The 17,916-nt window shown below is 37.4% G+C and overlaps 1 protein-coding gene across 1 annotated transcript in view; it reads left to right on the forward strand.

Moving 5' to 3' along the window:
* LOC119247730 (alpha-2-macroglobulin-like) overlaps positions 1-16,196 on the forward strand; it is a 38,430-nt gene extending 22,234 nt beyond the window's left edge. The window contains exons 19-36 of the mRNA XM_037514375.2: positions 645-873; positions 2,450-2,576; positions 2,914-3,035; positions 3,468-3,519; positions 4,862-4,945; positions 5,418-5,594; positions 5,907-5,994; positions 6,771-6,927; positions 7,215-7,289; positions 8,026-8,206; positions 9,971-10,194; positions 11,298-11,516; positions 11,662-11,789; positions 12,657-12,747; positions 14,278-14,346; positions 15,175-15,277; positions 15,751-15,792; positions 16,113-16,196. Of these exons, the coding sequence (XP_037370272.1) occupies positions 645-873; positions 2,450-2,576; positions 2,914-3,035; positions 3,468-3,519; positions 4,862-4,945; positions 5,418-5,594; positions 5,907-5,994; positions 6,771-6,927; positions 7,215-7,289; positions 8,026-8,206; positions 9,971-10,194; positions 11,298-11,516; positions 11,662-11,789; positions 12,657-12,747; positions 14,278-14,346; positions 15,175-15,277; positions 15,751-15,792; positions 16,113-16,129 (2,185 nt within the window). The 3' untranslated portion in view covers positions 16,130-16,196. The remainder of the gene's footprint in view (positions 1-644; positions 874-2,449; positions 2,577-2,913; positions 3,036-3,467; positions 3,520-4,861; positions 4,946-5,417; positions 5,595-5,906; positions 5,995-6,770; positions 6,928-7,214; positions 7,290-8,025; positions 8,207-9,970; positions 10,195-11,297; positions 11,517-11,661; positions 11,790-12,656; positions 12,748-14,277; positions 14,347-15,174; positions 15,278-15,750; positions 15,793-16,112) is intronic.
* Positions 16,197-17,916: the final 1,720 nt, after the last annotated feature.

Raw genomic sequence — 17,916 nt, forward strand, 5'->3', positions numbered from 1 at the left:
GAAGATGCAACAATATAGACCTCTCACTATTTTCAATTCTTAGCTTATTTTTTAATATCCAACTATTTCTTTTAGACATACTGCTATTCTCAGGACAGGTTTTACTAAATAGCTCTTTGAAGTCTCACTAATCTAACTGCATCAGAGCTAAAAAAATTTTGCACAAATTTAATACTAAGATTTCTGGAAAATAGGCACAGGACTAAATATAACTAAATACTACATAGGTTAACACTTAATAAGAGATCTTCATTGATTAGCAATCTTGAATTAAACACAGATCTGTCAAGCCAACTATACAGAGTTAGAATTAAAAAATTAAAACCTTCCCTCAGTGAAACAGTTTTTTAGAGAGGAAAATTTCAGAACTTAAAATTGAGTGTTTAGTTTATAATTATATTGCTTATAATAGATTATAATACAACTATTTGTCTACAGGAGATTCTGATATAGATTAAAATTAAAAACAGAATTGGAAGAAAAGGATTTATGTTTTCCCATATGGAGACTTATAGTCTCCATGATGGGTATTCCTACTGAGTGAATTCAAGTCATGACAAGAAAATCATTTAGAGGAGTTCTTTTCCTAAAATGGACTTATGAACTGTTTTTCTTTTTGTTCCTCACATTGCCATCCTCTCCAGTTCATCAGGTGTGGCTGAAGTAGGAGTGACAGTCCCTGATACCATCACAGAGTGGAAGGCAGGAGCCTTCTGCCTGTCCAAGGAGACTGGACTTGGTCTCTCTCCTCCTGCCTCTCTCCGAGTCTTCCAGCCTTTCTTTGTGGAGCTCACGTTGCCCTACTCTGTGATCCGTGGGGAGGCCTTCACACTTAAGGCCACTGTCCTAAACTACCTGCCCAGCTGCATTCGAGTAAGAACCTCCCTTTCCTGAGTTAAACACAAACTAACAATCAAGTACGTTAAAAACTGCATTCCTAGGACTACTAGCAAACTCTGTGCAAACAACTTGCTCACCAAAGTAAATATTCTATCAGAAATATTCATGTTATGTAAGTTATGGTTGCTGATACCTTCAGATACCGAATTACAACTTAAAAAAACGTTTCTGACCCTTAACCACTTGAGGTTGGAAAACTTGTATAGTATGAAGATTTCTGATATAGAAAAAAAAAATCATTCTTAGATTCTCCAAGGTTTCAACCTTTGCATTCCAATATTTAACTTTTCATATATTGTTAATTATAGTAAGCCTTCTTTAAAATGGAATACAGGGGAACCAAACAAGGGATCAGAGGTGGAAAAAGATAAAACTAGCAGGCTAACTATTACTTGAAGACATTCAGCAGGGAAGGGAAAGGGATTAAAAGAGGAGCAGGAAGAGCACAAGAGACTATGGTGATGGTTCATGGGTGAATTGGTGGTGGGAATTTTATGGAGACGATATCTGAGAGGAGAAATCAAACATTGTACAAAAATTAACGATGACGTAATATATATATAATAAATAAAATGTAATTTTTGAGCATTTCACTTCTGCTGAATCCATAACTGTCTATAAATCTTGCATACTCTATTGGGAAAGTTGGAAAAATAACCAAGATCCCATGCCAAAGAAGACCATGTTCCCATAGGCAATATGGTACCATGACTTCTCTTCACCTCTGGTCCCACCATACAAAAAAATAGATTTAGGGCCCCCCTGGAGGCGCAGGCGGTTAAGCGACGCACTGTGAAGCGCCCACAGCCTCTGCAGCGCGTGTTCGATCCCGGCCAGCAGGGGAGAAATCCACATGGCGAGGCAGACCTCTCCTGTCTCGCCCGCTGCTCCTCTCAGCAGTGTATTTCATCTGTCTGCCTGTTCTGTTCCCTGCTGTCTCTGGTAAATTCTCTCACTGTCCCGCACATCTAGCCTGTACCCCGGTTCTTGTATAAATAAATCAATCTTTTTTTTTTTTTATTTTTTTTTTTATAGAGGCATGTTTATTTATTTATTTGTTTGCTTGTTTGTTTGTTTGTTTATACATGCACTGGGTACAGTCAGAAGCGCGGGAGGGTGAGAGAATTCACCAGAGCCAGAGCGGGGAGCAGAGCAGGCAGAAGGACCGAAGTACACTGCTGAGGGGAGCAGCGGGCGGCAGGAGAGGTCCGCGCGCCATGTGGGACCCTCCTCCAGTGGCCGGGGAGCAGCCAGGGATCGAACCGGCGCCACAGAGGCTGCGTGCAGCTTTGCAACCCAGCGCTCAACCACTGCGCCACCGGGGAGGCCCAATAAATCAATCTTAAAAAAAAAAAGTAGATTTACATGAAAATGCTAAGATTTAGATGTCAGAGTCACGAAAAGGTGCTCAGTCTTTGTTATATTGCCTTCACTATTAAGCAAACTAAAATTTAACCAATCCCCCAATATACTTTATTTAAAAACATTCGACCTTTGGTTCCCTTCTCCTTCTAATCTTTTTTGTCTCTTTGCCTATGTGTGATTTCAGGTCAGTGTGCAGCTAGAAGCCTCTCCTGCATTCCTAGCTGACCCCAGGGAGAAGGAACAAGAGTCTCACTGCATCTGTGGGAATGGCCGCCAAACTATCTCCTGGGCAGTAACACCAAAGTCATTAGGTAAGGGGCAGTCTCCAAGAGAATTTTCCACTCAAGGATTGTATGTATCAGCGAGTATCTTACAGCCAGTACTAGGCAAAGAACGTCTCTCCTCCAACCCACTACCCACCCAAGGATGGTAGGATTTTTTTGTTTGTTTGTTTTCCATGCTCTCACCTTCATCTACATCTTGAATTCTCAGTATCATTAGCCTCTAGTTTATGCTAGTGCAACCCTGTTTCTGTGTTTTTATAGAACACAAAAAAAATTACAAAGCATTGAAAATTTCTAAAACTTGGGATTTGGAGGCATAGAGGAAGGAGAAGATGGTGCTCATCTCTGTTGATCCTTTTTTCAGGAAATGTGAATTTCACTGTGAGTGCAGAGGCCCTGGAGTCTCAACAGCCATGTGGAACTGAGGTGGCTGTGGTCCCAGAATATGGAAAGAAAGACACAATCATCAAGTCCCTATTGGTTGAAGTAAGCCTTCCGATTTTATAGGTCACAATGACTCAAAAAAAAAAAAAAAAAAAAAAAAAAAAAAAAAAACCCAGTAGCGAATCCAGTTGAAGTTTCAAGTTTTAGGTAAAAGGAGCTAAATAATATGTGATTATTGATTATTTTACAGTATTATTCTCTCTGTATCTACTAGTCTATTTTGAGCCTATCTACAACTATCTATCTCTATTGCTATTTTTCTACTGTCTCTCTTGACTTATTTTCATTATTTTCCCTTCATTTTCTCAACTATCAATCTCCTTCATTTTGCTTATACTTGCAGAATTTGTTATGTAATACATTTGGAAATCAATTACAATACTTTTCACTATCAAAAAATTGGTTGTTCCCCTGTCAACACACATATCCTGAAAGTCATTCTCAGCTCTAATTTTTCTTTCTCTCCATCTAAAGCCTGAAGGACTAGAGAGGGAAACAACATTCAACTCCCTGCTTTGTCCCTCAGGTAAGAGTCAGCCTCGTAATTAAAAGAACATTGATTAAAGTTTAATTTTTGAAGTTCAAAGAATTTTATATATTATTCATATATTTTTCCTATGAAGTAAGTCATAAAGAACCATCAACCCATTTAACAAATAAGGAAGTTGCCTCTTAAAGCAGTCTATTAGTTTGCCAGGACAATGTCCCTGTAGCATGCATTCTGAGCTTTATGTCTTACAGCACCCATGCAAACACCAAAATGTCTTTCTCATCAGTGTATAATGTAGTTATACAAAGAAAATGAGTAGAAACAATATTATCCAAGGGGATATTTACCACATCCTTGGGTATTTACTAATATAACATATGGGTAACTGAATGCAGGTCACCCCATACTGAGTTTTGCGAAGTCAACAGTATTTGATAATAGGACTATGTTATTTCTTGAAGAAAGTTGTCATAACGTTTACCATTCTATCACATCAATACTTGTTTAATGTCAACCCCATAACTAATGTTCTATCAGTCATTTGAAAAGGGAAAATAGACATTTATAGTAAAAGATATGACTATCCTAGTTGGAAATTTTCTAGTCTAAACAAAAACATTTATGGATATTTAGTACCCTAGAAATTTATCAACACATGACACTATGCTGTACAGTAGGTCTCTAAAACTTACTCATCTTGCATAACTGAAATTTTTTACCCTTTGTACCATAGTTTTTAATATTAATGTTATGAAAAAGAGATGCAGTATGAAGATAAATACTAATTTCTTTCCTCTTCATATAACTTATCAATATCAAAAGGTCAGCAAATGAATGCATCTCAGCAGCCATTATTTTCAATAAGTCAAATACTCTTGATCTTTACCCCTACTTCCAGCCATAAAAATACTATTTTCATATCTGGTGAAAGCTTATAGAAGAACAGAATTCAGAAACCTTTTAGACTTTTTCCTTTGCTTATACATATATAGGTGATTTTTTTTATATTCAACTGTTGAGTAAAGAGGTTGGGGGTGGACACTAAAAATATTGTCTTGAAATACTCCACCCATCTCGTGCTAGTCATAGGATGACTACAACAGAACCACAACATCATGGGCACTTATAAATTTAGAGCATTCTTTTGGAGTACAACTCTACAAACAGGGTAGAAAGATAATTGAGAAAGGAGGAGTTCTGGAAATTTCAGAATCCCATTCATACATGTTTAAGATAAAAAAAATTGAAATATGAAGAGGGACACCATTTCAGAAAAAGTTTAGACATAAGGCATATTTCTGACTTCTGAGTCGTTGAGATCTTCAAGAAGGTATAACAGAAATAATGTGCATTATGGATGATTTATGTCTTTCTCTAGGTTCTGAGGTAGTTGAACAATTATCTCTGAAGTTGCCACCAAGTGTGGTAGAAGATTCTGCCCGAGCCTCTTTCTCAGTTTTAGGTGAGTCTCCAATTGTAGTGGGGGGACTATTCTATTATACTGACAGTTTCTACTATATTTCTTTCCCATAAATACCCAAATGACAACAATAACGTTAACTTTATGTCTTGTGTGAGCTTGTTTCCAGTCATACTTCTGTTCCTGGAAGACTTACTTTTCAAAAACAATCCTCATCTCTTTACCTCAGCTAATTAGTATTCTTTATTTTTTTAATTTTATTTTATATATTTTTTACATCAGTCTTCATTTTTGTACAATGTATGCTTTCCCATCTCAGTTATAGTCCCGTGAAATTCCCACCACCAATTCACCCATCTACCATCACCATAGTCCCTTGTGCTCTTCCTACCCGTTTTGATCCTACTCCCTTCTCCCCCTCTGCAGAATGTCTCTGGTTTAATTAGTATTCTTCATGATTCTGATAAATTATAATCTACAAGTTTCCTAACTTCCCAACTTTACCACTCCCTAGGAGACATATTAGGCTCCGCCATGCAAAATACACAAGATCTCCTTAAAATGCCTTATGGTTGTGGAGAACAGAATATGGTCCTTTTTGCTCCAAATATCTATGTTCTGGATTATCTAAATGAAACACAGCAGCTGACTCGAGAGATCAAGTCCAAGGCCATTGGCTACCTCAATACAGGTAAGTAACTGAATGAGTGAGTTCATAGTTTTGTTTTAATAATAGACTGAATTTTCCAATAATATTCAGTTATACTATATTCTATGTATATAGTATTATATACTATAATAGTTAATATGATACGAATACTGTGATGCTAATTTCATGGTAACAATCCTGTGTCCAACCTCCAATAAAATGTTTAGGACTGATAACCTTCTAAAATGACAGCAAAATTCAGGAAATACTACAGTAGAGACCAAGATGTTTTAGGTACTTCTCTGGTTGAAGCATGTACAATCTGTCATGTTTTTTATTAACCTTGTGTTCCAGGTTATCAGAGACAGCTGAACTACAAGCACTATGATGGTTCCTATAGTACCTTTGGGGAACAATATGGCAGAAACGAGGGCAATACCTGGTAGGGAAATACCATTTTTTTGCTTCTATTGTGCCATCTATTTTTATATACTATCACAATTATATTCACAGTAACCCTATCATGTAGATATTATTAAACTTATAGTCACTTATACTATGTTGATACACCAAGACTAGAGAGTTAACAAGCAGGAAAGTTGAAATTCAAACATGTAAGTATATTAGACTTGCCCCCAAAATTCATCATGTTAATAACACCAAGGAACTCTTTCAAAACAGTAATTTTTTTCTCATATAATTCCCATAACTATGCTTTTTTACTGAGTCATATGACATAACTTCTAGATAAACCATGTTAAATTCAGTTTGTATTATGTTTTTTTGGATCATATTCATCATGACTGAGAATAAATTCATGAATAGGAAGAAAGAAATTAGAGGGACCCACAACAATGATAAAATCCCTAAGGCAAAGTAAAATCAGAAGAAGTTATTATATGTAAGAGTTATATGTGAGAAAATTCCATCTTCAGAAGGAAGTCACTAAAAAAAAGAAAAAGTCAATCAAATAAGTAAGAGTAAATAAGATTTAAGAGTTACTTAGACTCTCTGTAGCAAAGACAAAATGAGTCAGCAAGGAAATACTAGATCTAGTAGACTCATCACGAAACCTAAGGGAAATAGGAGCTCGAATACACAAGACCACCCGCTATAAGACTCATCAATATAGAAAGCGCCATGTGAAGCCTGTTACTATGAAGTGGTTATAAAATCATTGTAATGACCTAATATCAGCATTCCTTCCTCCCCCCTCAGGCTCACAGCCTTTGTACTAAAGACTTTTGCCCAGGCTCGATCTTATATCTTCATTGACGAAGCACACATCACCCAGGCCCTCACCTGGCTCTCCCAGAAGCAGAAGGATAATGGCTGTTTCAGGAGTTCTGGGTCACTGCTCAACAATGCCATTAAGGTACAGTATTATTAGAGTTAGCTTTGATGTGTCTATTATGATGTCTGCAAGGATGAGGAGAGAAAGAAGTAACAGGAGTTCCTTAAGCGGTATGAAAAGTAAATAATAAAACCCAGAGTGTACCAAGAAAAAAGGGGTTAGAACTTAGGTTATTTGTGTTACTTTGCCCCATGGGAATGAACATGAGCAAGAATAAATTCCATGATAGCAGAATATAAAGAACGGATTAAGGGCATTCTTAGAAGTTAAATTACTCAAGTTTCTCCCCCTACCTCTCTCATTTACAGGGTGGAGTGGATGATGAAGTGACCCTCTCTGCCTATATCACTATTGCCCTCCTGGAGATCCCTCTCCCAGTCACTGTAAGTATATCACCTCCTTCCCCTGCTAACACATAGTTCTGGATGCAGTGCAACTGCTGACCTGCTGTCTGAAATATCAGCCTACTAAAAGCCAATTGTCAGTTTTCCTTCTATGCAATAGTCATGCTTCCTAAAACAACAAAGAACTCGTTCAATCTGTGAAGAAAAATTTATACTTCCCCATTGATGCCCCTAGGGTATTTATCCCCTATCACCCTTGACCACAACTACACACACAAAATGAATTCTAAAGATATGTTCTAGGTGGCCTCCCTGGTGGCACACAGGGTTGGGTGCCACACTATGAAGCGGTCCACAGCCTCTTCAGCATGAGTTCAGTCCCTTGCTGGCCAGGGAGCAGCCCACATGGCACAGCAGACCTCTCCTGGCTTGCCTGCTGCTCCCCTCAGCAGTGTATTTCAGTCAATCTGCCTATTCTGCTCCCCACTCTGTCTCTGGTGAATCCTCTCACCTCCCACACCTCTGGCCTGTACCCCAGCTCTTGTATGCATAAATAAATAAATCTTTTAAAAAAAGATATGGCCTATATTTCTGCCTTATGAAGGTAAGAATAACAGGTAAAAAATACAATTCTCTTAATTTATAAGACTGGAGATAGATGGACAAATGCATTTGAAAAGCTTCTCTACCTCCTGCGCTATGATCTGGATGTTTACCTAGGATACCAGGCTCGCTGTTCACATAGCTCAGTTCCCTTCTTCTTCTCCCTGCACAGCACCCTATTGTCCGCAATGCCCTGTTCTGCCTGGAATCCGCCTGGAAATCAGCAAAGGAAGGACCCCATGGAAGTCATGTCTATACCAAGGCACTATTGGCCTATGTTTTTGCCCTGGCAGGTAACCAGGACAAGAGGGAGGAAGTACTCAAGTCACTTGATGAAGAAGCTGTGAAGGAAGGTGAGCATGCACCTGAGATCTTTCTCCCATGCCACAGTCTCTGTATCAAGAACAATACTGCCAAGATCCCCTACAACTACCTTCCGTGATGGCTTTCCCTCTCGTCTTTTGTCTGTAACATTATAAAAATCCAGGATTTCTTAATCAAGTCACACACCAACCAAAAGCTAAGAAAGATACTATGGTAAAGAAAAGCTTGGCTTCTGGTGACTAACTCCAAATGTATTACCTATATAACCCTGCGCAAGCCACTTACCTTTGTTTCAGTTCCTTCATCAGTAAAATGGGACTAACAATAGTATTTACCCTCATTTACTTCAGAGTATTAAATGAGTCGATACATAAAAAGCACTTACTAGAGTACATGGGAGAAAGTAAGTACTACAAAACTTCTATGGCAGCTATTTTGATTAAGATCTCACTTAAGGCAGCTCTTCCTGCCTGCTTGTGTCTGTGCAAGCGTCCTTTACTTTTCTTTCCCTTTTTATAATAAACCTGCCCTTTTGGATATTAAAAAAAAGATATTAAGAAACTTTGGAGTTCAGGTGGCGGAGAGGTGACTTATACACATATAGTAGTAAAGATAAGATATCCAGTAACATATTCTACCTTTCTTCCTTGAAAGTGCTGTTTTTTTTCAAATATATTGGGAATTATTTAAGATATTCAAAATAACATAAAGAATAAAGGCAAACACCTTTATCCTTCCGTTGGGCAAAAAAAATAAAATGTTACCAATACAAGAAAAATTCCCTGTGCACCATTCCCACTGCCAAAGGTAATCATGATCCTGAATCTGTCATTACAATTTCCATGAATTTCTTTATATTTTTACTATATACATATCCCTAATTACTATTCAGAATTTTTACATATTCTTCATCTTTAGATAAGAATCCTGGTTATTCCTTCATCTTGTTTTCTTGTCTGTCTTTTATTTTTTAAGTTCAACATTATGCTAACAGGCGTCCCTACATGGATGCCACCTGCAGTAGTTCATTCATTTTTCCCTGCTGCATGTCACAATATAGAAATAGGTCATAATTGACATAGGTCCTCATGGACCTTCTTGAATATCTGTTGCTTTTGCAAACCATGCTGCAATAAATACTCATGCACATGCTGCTTGTGCATGTGTGTGTTTCTCTAAGTTTACACTGTGAGAAGCATAATTCTGATAAGTAAGCTGAGCACCTCTACCCCTAGATAATGTCAAATTACTCCTTAAAGAATACTTTACTTCCCACAGCAATGTAAATCAGTTCCCATTATTTCACATCCTTGTCTGTCCTTGGTATTTTAGGAATTATTTTATTTTCCAATCCAATGAGTGTGAGCCCCATTATCTCATGTGACCTCTGACCCTCACGAGAAACTTCCAAAGATAAGATTTATAAAAAAAAATGTAACAAACACTAAGTAAGGTCTAGATAACATCAAAAATAAATTATCACAATTAATAAGAGCACTTATTCTGCTATTTCTCATGCTCATCAATTCAATTATAATAACCACCTGGAAACCTAGAGAGCAATGAGCTGCTGACTCCAGAAACACTATCTGCCTTAGATTGGTTGAAACAAACCAAGTCCAGATTTCCATAGAAACAAAAGCATCTAGACATGGTTCAGGAGAATGTGAATATATTCTCCTGAATACATGTAATTGGAATGCACCCTTACTTCAGTTTTGGCTTGGATACTTTCAACCTGAAACTGAATAAGACTATGTAGTCACTTATAAATCTCTTTTTCTTCCCTCCAGATAATTCCATCCACTGGACACGACCTCAGAAACCCAAGGCACCAATGGAGCCTTTTTACCAACCCCAGGCTCCCTCTGCTGAGGTGGAGATGACATCCTACGTGCTCCTTGCTTACCTCACAGCCCGGCCTGCCCCAACCTCAGAGGAGCTGACTACTGCCACCAACATCGTCAAGTGGATCACAAAGCAACAGAATTCCCATGGGGGCTTCTCCTCCACGCAGGTTTGTGGTTTGCCAGAACCTTTTATTTCACCCTCACGTAGCAGAAGGTTTGAATAAGATATAAACACACAGGAAGAAAAAATGAAGATGAGAATATCCTGAAATGAGGAAAATATTATTAGCACATAGGGACAATGAAAAAATAATGGAAAGTGAAAGATGGTTAAAAGGAAAAAGTCTAGAATTCTGACACCATCCCTGTCCCTTCTTTCTACTTACAACTCTACCTCCCTAAAACAATAGTCAGGAAACTAGGACCCTATACTCTAATGCCACAGGAGAATGAATTTTTAAAATTTACTACTCTCCTGTAAAATTGTAGGTCTAATAAGTTCTAATATGTACACAGACAATTTCATCTTCAGATAATTTAAAGGTCAGCATATATGCCCTAAAAGAGAAGAAAATATGGCAAAATGATATTCCTTTTTTTAATCCCTGTGTTTAGCCCCTTTTTCCAAATGAATGGAAAAACTGAATAATTTTCTTAAATCAGTTCTCATTCATTAGTTAGAAATCTATTATTTAAAGGCTGGCAGGTTCAATGTTGATAAGAACTGAGAACAAGGCACACCCAGGAAAATCCAAAGTTCCTGTGCAAAAGGGAGAGCCAAATAAAAATGTCAAAACAAGTCCAGAAGATAATTATAATCACTCATCTTTTATTTCCTCTGGAGAAATTGAAGCATGACGATGAGCATAGTTGCAAAGGATCTCAGGAGCATGGTTCTCCCGGGACACTGAGTTCAGCAGCTGAGGAGAGTTGAGTTTGGGTGAGAGCCAGATTGAACTTCGATTGGGTGGTAGCAGATATGACCACAGTTGTCAAGCAAATAGCTAATTTTCCACATGTATTTCAACAGAGAAAAAGAGTGATTTTCTGAGAAATAAAATAAACTTCTAGGATATTTAGTCCAAGTAAGCTAAGTGACTGCTATACTTATTTATTTACCTAAGGATTATAATTAATCTTGAAATTAGATTACATAGTGAGGGAAACAGAAAAATCAGAAATTAAAATCCCTTTCATGGCAGCTAACATGGGCTTTGGGTTCTCTGAGGGTCAGCACAGCTGAGCAGGTTTTCTTTCTTACTGCTTTCAGGACACAGTGGTAGCTCTCCAAGCTTTATCCAAATATGGAACAGTTACTTTCATCAGGACTGGGAAGGATGCACAGGTGACCATCGAATCCTCAGGAACATTTTCCACAAAATTCCAAGTAGACAACAACAACCGCCTGTTATTACAGCAGATTTCATTGCCAACGGTGCCTGAAGACTATCGTATCACCACGACAGGAGAAAGATGTGTCTACCTCCAGGTGAGAATCTTGGGGCAGAGGATCCACAATCCCATGCAAAGTGGTAACTCAGCAAATGACAGGAAAATCAGAGAAAGAACTGAGGAAGTTGGGAGACTTTCTGGAGATGGGAGAAACACAGACTTTTGCCTTTGATTTTCCACAGACATCCCTGAAATACAATATTCACCCAAGAGAAGAAAGTTTCCCATTTGCATTGGAGGTGCAGACTCAGCCCCAGACTTGTGATGAACCCAAAGCCCACACCAGCTTCCAAATATCACTGAATGTCAGGTAAGAGCTCTGACTGAATCACCTAATTCTGAGTATAACCACCAGTCTTCTTCCCGGAACACCTTAAGCTGAGCAGTGTGACTGTCAGTGTTTGTACTGCATTTATGACAAAGTGGTGTATTCTCATGTTGATACAGAATTTCTCAGTGATGGGGTTTACACTATACATGTCCTGCCCCCATTACTTTGGATCTCATTATTTAAAGACAATTCCCCTCAGTAATAATTTTAAAAAGAACATTACCCCTTGTCTCTGACCTAAAACCCTGATTTCATTCTAATGCAATGATTCTTCCTGATTCCATTCTACTGTAATGAAATCCTATATTATTCTCATTCTATCCATGACAGAAATGGAGAATACTTTAAAAGGGTGAATAGATGGAAGCAGTGCCTCTCCAGTTAGAAGTTCACAAAAGTCACAAAATCATCAGTTTGGGGGGAAAATATATGTGCAACAATGTTCAAATAGCTGTAGGGCTTACAAAAAAATGTTTTGTTCACAAGGCTATTATAACCTGGTTGGGGTTATTATACAGGAAAAAAGTTAAAATATATGTAACAAATAACTGGCAGAGATTAGAGGTCTCAAGCCCAACTGTGTCATATGTGGACCTTTTTTAAATCACTGTTCCTCAGTGTCCACACAGAGAAATTCTGATTTATCGGGTCTACAGTAGACCTGGTTTCTGTGCTGACAGGGTCCCTGAAGAAGATTCTAAAACGTGGTCAGTTTTCCAAACCCCTGGGTAGATATTTAGGATTCCCTTGTATGTTTATGGCCACTGAGAGCCTAACACAGACACATATAAAGAGAATATTTAGTAAAACAGAAAGCTCTAATTCCTTCCTTCCCTGGATCCTCAGTTACACTGGGAGCCGTCCTGACTCCAATATGGCGATTGTGGATGTGAAGATGGTATCTGGCTTCATTCCCCTAAAACCAACAGTGAAAATGGTAGGTGTAATATTAGCCTGAACATTTTATTTAATGTTTTATGTATCTCCAGACTAAGCCAATATTAATAAATCATCCAGTATCTAAGACTTACACAGATCATCCTCAACTTACAATGGAGTTATATACCAACAAACCTACCATAAACTGGATATAACAGTCAGAAAAGCATTTAATATACCTAATCTACCAAACATAACACTCAGACTAGCTTAAGTGTGCTCCAAGCACTTATATTAGCTTGTGGTTAGGGGAAATCACCTAACACAAAGCTTATTTTATAATAAAGTATTGAATATTTCATGTGATTTATTGACTAATGCCAGTGAAAAGAAGAATTGTTTTTTAGCCTTGGGATCACATGGTTGAGTGGGATTTGTGGCTCAATACAACTACCCAGCAACACAAGCCTACCATTAAGGTCAAGAAAAGATCAAAATTCTAAATTTGAAATACAATTTCTACTGAATGTCTAGCACTTTCACACCATGATGAAGTCAAAAAATAGTACATCAAACCATCCTAGAGACTGTCTGTACTTTTTACAAACTCAGAAGTGTAATTTAGCATGTTTATATGAGTTTGTTTTACTATGTCACAAAATTCTGTAACAGATTTTTTGGTCAAGTTGTTTCCATCCAAAAAAGCCCCAAAAACCTGATTTTAAAAATTATTAACTTAAAACCACCACATGTAACTAACAAATGGTCCACAAAATATTCTCCATTCTGGCTGAACATTTTTCAATGCATTGTTATCATTCACCAGTCTCTTACTATTAAACTTAAATGGCCAACTGAGGCAGTTTTGAGACTGTCCCTCTACTCCTGATTAGGACTGGAGTAACAGATATTACAGATACAATTCACTTAGTTTTCTGAGTTTTTTGGGTAGACGTGGTAGTGGCTTGCCAATTCTAGCAGCTTTCTGGTCAGCCTTGCTCATACGTACAGTAACCATCTGTCTTATGTCACAAACAGTACTCTTCTAGGAGACACATCTATCAAGGACAAAAAGTCAACAGGTTCCTGCATTCATGGAGTTTTTAATCTTAAGATAAAACATATCCATATGAACAATTAGGGGAAAAAATGAAAATGGCTAACTGACATAAACTATAAGTATCACAGAAATTCAGAGAAAAGTAAGATTGGTCTAAGTTAGAACAAGCCAAAATAACAAAACAAGCCACTTTATATGAAGGGACATAATGTGAAGCCTTGAAATATGGGTAATTCCCAAGTTGAAAATATTTAGTTCCTTTTTCTCCAAATAAATCAATTTTACTATGATACTAATACCACAGTATATTAGCATCATGCTGGTATTAGTATGTCATACTAATAAGAACCCCTGCATCCTGATTACATTTCAATTTTAACACATTATATTAACTTTATCACATTATATTAACTTAAAAAATGGGAGATTTTATCCTTAGGCTTAATTTGGTAATAAAAATTCTTCTTTCCTCTAGTTTCTCTAGGGGTTTTGTTTATTAATATTTGTGATATCTTTATTCTCCTTCAGCTTGAAAAAGCTAACCATGTGAGTCGAACAGAAGTCAGCAACAACCATGTTTTGATTTATCTTGATAAGGTGAGAAACCCTGCCTCTAGCTGCAAAATATACAGATAATAATCTCTCGCAGGGAGCTATCTGAATGAAGGCATCTGGAGATAACGTCATGCTAAAAATTTGAGAGTTCTATTATTAATTCCAGTAACTGTTCTTTTTCATCTATATTTATATTTCATCTGGGACTATCAGAAGAAAAGACTTATTGTGGTATAGGAATATTTCTAGGACTCCATTAGTGATAAGTTCTCTACAAATGTTCACAAGTTATTTTGAAAGTACTGAGTAATGTAAAGAAGTAACCAGTGGGATGTCAATTTTATCAGCATCCCATCAATAATATAAGACTGGAAAATACTGCCAATCCCAGCAAGGACTTGGTTCATAAAACAATAAGATCAGTTCCACAATAAACCAATATGATGTCACAGTTATAAAATATAGCATAGTTTATTCGTTCATATATGAATAGATAGTATAGTTTACAAATTTTACAAAACTTAAACAAGGCTACAATGATCAACCTTTTTTAACCCCTTTTTGAGTCAACACAAGTATTTCTACTAGAGAAGTGAAACCGCGGTAAATCTCTATTTAAAAATAAATATAGCAATTCAATCAGTAATAAACATGTATCATTCACCGCCTGTGGGCAGTTTTGCATTGGCATTGATGGGTGTATAGTTAGTTAAGAAACAATTTGGGAGAGTTTTCGTCCACTTTGAGAGCTTTCAGTACAACTGAAGAATCCTGCTGGTTGATTATTAAAAATTTTTATCAACCAGAAGAATTCTTAAAGAAGAGAGAAGAAACTCCCTCGAAGGTCGTTAATTCCCTTGTGCTTTCTAGGTAACAAATCAGACACAGAGCTTATCCTTCACGGTTCTGCAAGACATCCCAGTGAGGGATCTGAAACCAGCCATAGTGAAAGTCTATGATTACTATGAGACAGGTGAGTATGAGCAACTTTCTCACAGAAATTAAATTCCTGATTGCAGAAATTAGAGTTGAGAAATGTGTTGGGGCAATGTATTATAACTGTTCTTAATTGTTTTATATTAAGTCTGATTCTCTTTGTCTTCTATACACACATTGTAGAATCAACTATAGCATAAACCTACCAACTACTAATACAAAGCACCTATAGCATATCTAATTCCCTTTTCTTCATATAAATCAACTGCAGGACAATGTGAGATTCAAATAAATGAACTGTCCTTCAGGAATTTAGGGTAACAGGAAAAATAACCATTTAATTTAAAACTGTTGTTAATTTGAAAAGATAACATAAAGCAGGAAGCAATACATTGCTAAATGATGCTGATGTTTCCAATAGTTCTTCCCATAATATTCTTTCACTGACCTGTAAACCACAAATGTGTGCTTTCACTTTCATTTCACTTAATGATTTTTGTTTTTTCTCAGATGAATTTGCAATTGCCGAGTATAATGCTCCTTGCAGCAAAGGTAAGCAATCCATCCTCTTTCCAAATGCAGTCAGAACCCTTCAAATCTCCTCCATAAAATTTGGGCTAAATATTTTTCAGAGATATATTATTCACAGTGCAACTTATCATAGAAAAATGAACTTACTGAAAGAGGACCACTGATAGTCAAATCTTAGTTAATAGAATTGGTTTTCAGGTAATTTAAAGTAATGGATATCATTTTCCACTATACTATTTGGGTTTCCTTACACATCATGCTACCCAGATCTAGTGGAAGGAATATTTACTCCTCAATAAATCAAAGTTCATCTTAACTTTCTTTTCTTTTCACTATCATAGATCATGGAAATGCTTGAAGATTACATCAATAAAAATAGCTTTGCTATTTTTACAGACTCACCATTCCATGGAAGAAAAAGTACTGTTTCACAGACTCACCATTCCATGGAAAAAAAGTTTTGTATCTCTTAAGATTTTATGAATAAACCTTTTTTTCTGGTCAATTTCCATCACCATTTCTTCATTCATTCAATAAATATTATATATCCATATGATTTCCCAGTAGAATTCTGGCATTAAAATTCATAGCAGGGCCTCCTTGGTGGCACAGCAGTTGAGCGCTGGGTTGCGAAGCTGCCCACAGACTCTGCAACGCCAGTTCGATCCCCGGCCACCAGCGAGGGTCCCACATGGCGCAACAGACCTCTCTTGCCGTGCCCGCTGCTCCCCTCAGCAGTGTATTTTGTCAGTCTGCCTGTTCTGTTCCCCGCTCTGGCTCTGGTGAATTCTCTCACCCTCCCGCACTTCTGACTGTACCCAGTGCTTGCATAAATAAATAAATAGAATAAAATAAAATAAATTCATAGCAATCAAGAGGTAAGATTTCAGAAAATGAAAAATGTTATAGTGGTGTATGTAGTGGGTTCCATGTAGGAGTTCCATGTCGGGGTTGTTGGGTTCCATGGAAGGGTTCCATGTAGTGGTTCCGTGTAGAGGTTGTTGGAAAAAGAAGAAAATTTTATTATGTACTAAGAGAGTGTAAATATGTTCGTCTATGGAAAAAACCTTTTAAAAGGCAAAGGTGGGTCTCCCTAGTGGTTCAAGGGTTAAAGTTTCAGTGTCATCAAGCTATAGCCAGCCACTGCTGCATGGGTTCAATCCCCGAATGCCCAGCCAGGAAGCTAACCCACATGGCAAAGTGGGTTAGCTCTCTCCTGTCTCACCACTGCTCCCCTCAACAGTGTATTTCAGTAGATCTGCCTGTTCTGTACCCCACTTTGTCTCTGGTGAATCCTTTCACCCCCTGCACTTCTGGCCTATACCTCAGTTCTTGTATACATTAATAAAACAAATAAAGCTAAATCTTTGGAAGCCAGCACAATGAATTGGTAGCACAATAAATTGTTCTGAACTGGGAGTTATGTGTCCTCAGACAGTAGGCAATAGAATGACATTTAAAATGTTCAAATTAGGGCCTCCCCTGGTGGCACAACGGTTGAGCGCTGGGCTGCGAAGCTGCCCACAGCCTCTTCAGCGCCTTTCGATCCCTGGCCACCAGCGAGGGTCCCACATGGCGTGACAGACCTCTCCTGCCGCGCACACTGCTCCCCTCAGCAGTGTACCTCGGTCCTTCTGCCTGTTCTGCTCCCTGCTCTGGCTCTGGTGAACCTCTTACCCTCCCGCGCTTCTGACTGTACCCAGTGCTTGTATAAATAAATAAATAAATCTTTTTAAAAATAAATAAATAAAAATAAAATGTTCAAAGTAAATAAATATCAATTAAGAATTCTACATACAGGAAAACTATGAAGAATGAAGGAGAAATTAAAATATTTACAGAAAAACAAAGCAAAGGGAGTCCATTACTAGTAGAACAATCTTATAAGAAATGCTAAAGACATTACCCAATTGGACACTATCCAATGATAAGATGCCATATGAATCAACAAAAACAATGATAAAGAATGATAAAAATTAATGTAACTATATAAATACAAAAATCGGTTTTATCATACTTCTGGTTTGTAACTCCTTTTTCTTTTCTACATGATTTTTAAAAGTCAAATGCATAAAATAATTTAAATTTATGCTAACAGGCACACAATGTAAAAAGATATCATCTATAAAAATAGCAATATAAGTG

This window comes from Talpa occidentalis, unplaced genomic scaffold (genome assembly GCF_014898055.3).
Source record: "Talpa occidentalis isolate TD23 unplaced genomic scaffold, MPIMG_talOcc4v2.1 talOcc4.16, whole genome shotgun sequence".
In the NCBI taxonomy this organism is placed as follows: Eukaryota; Metazoa; Chordata; class Mammalia; order Eulipotyphla; family Talpidae; genus Talpa; species Talpa occidentalis.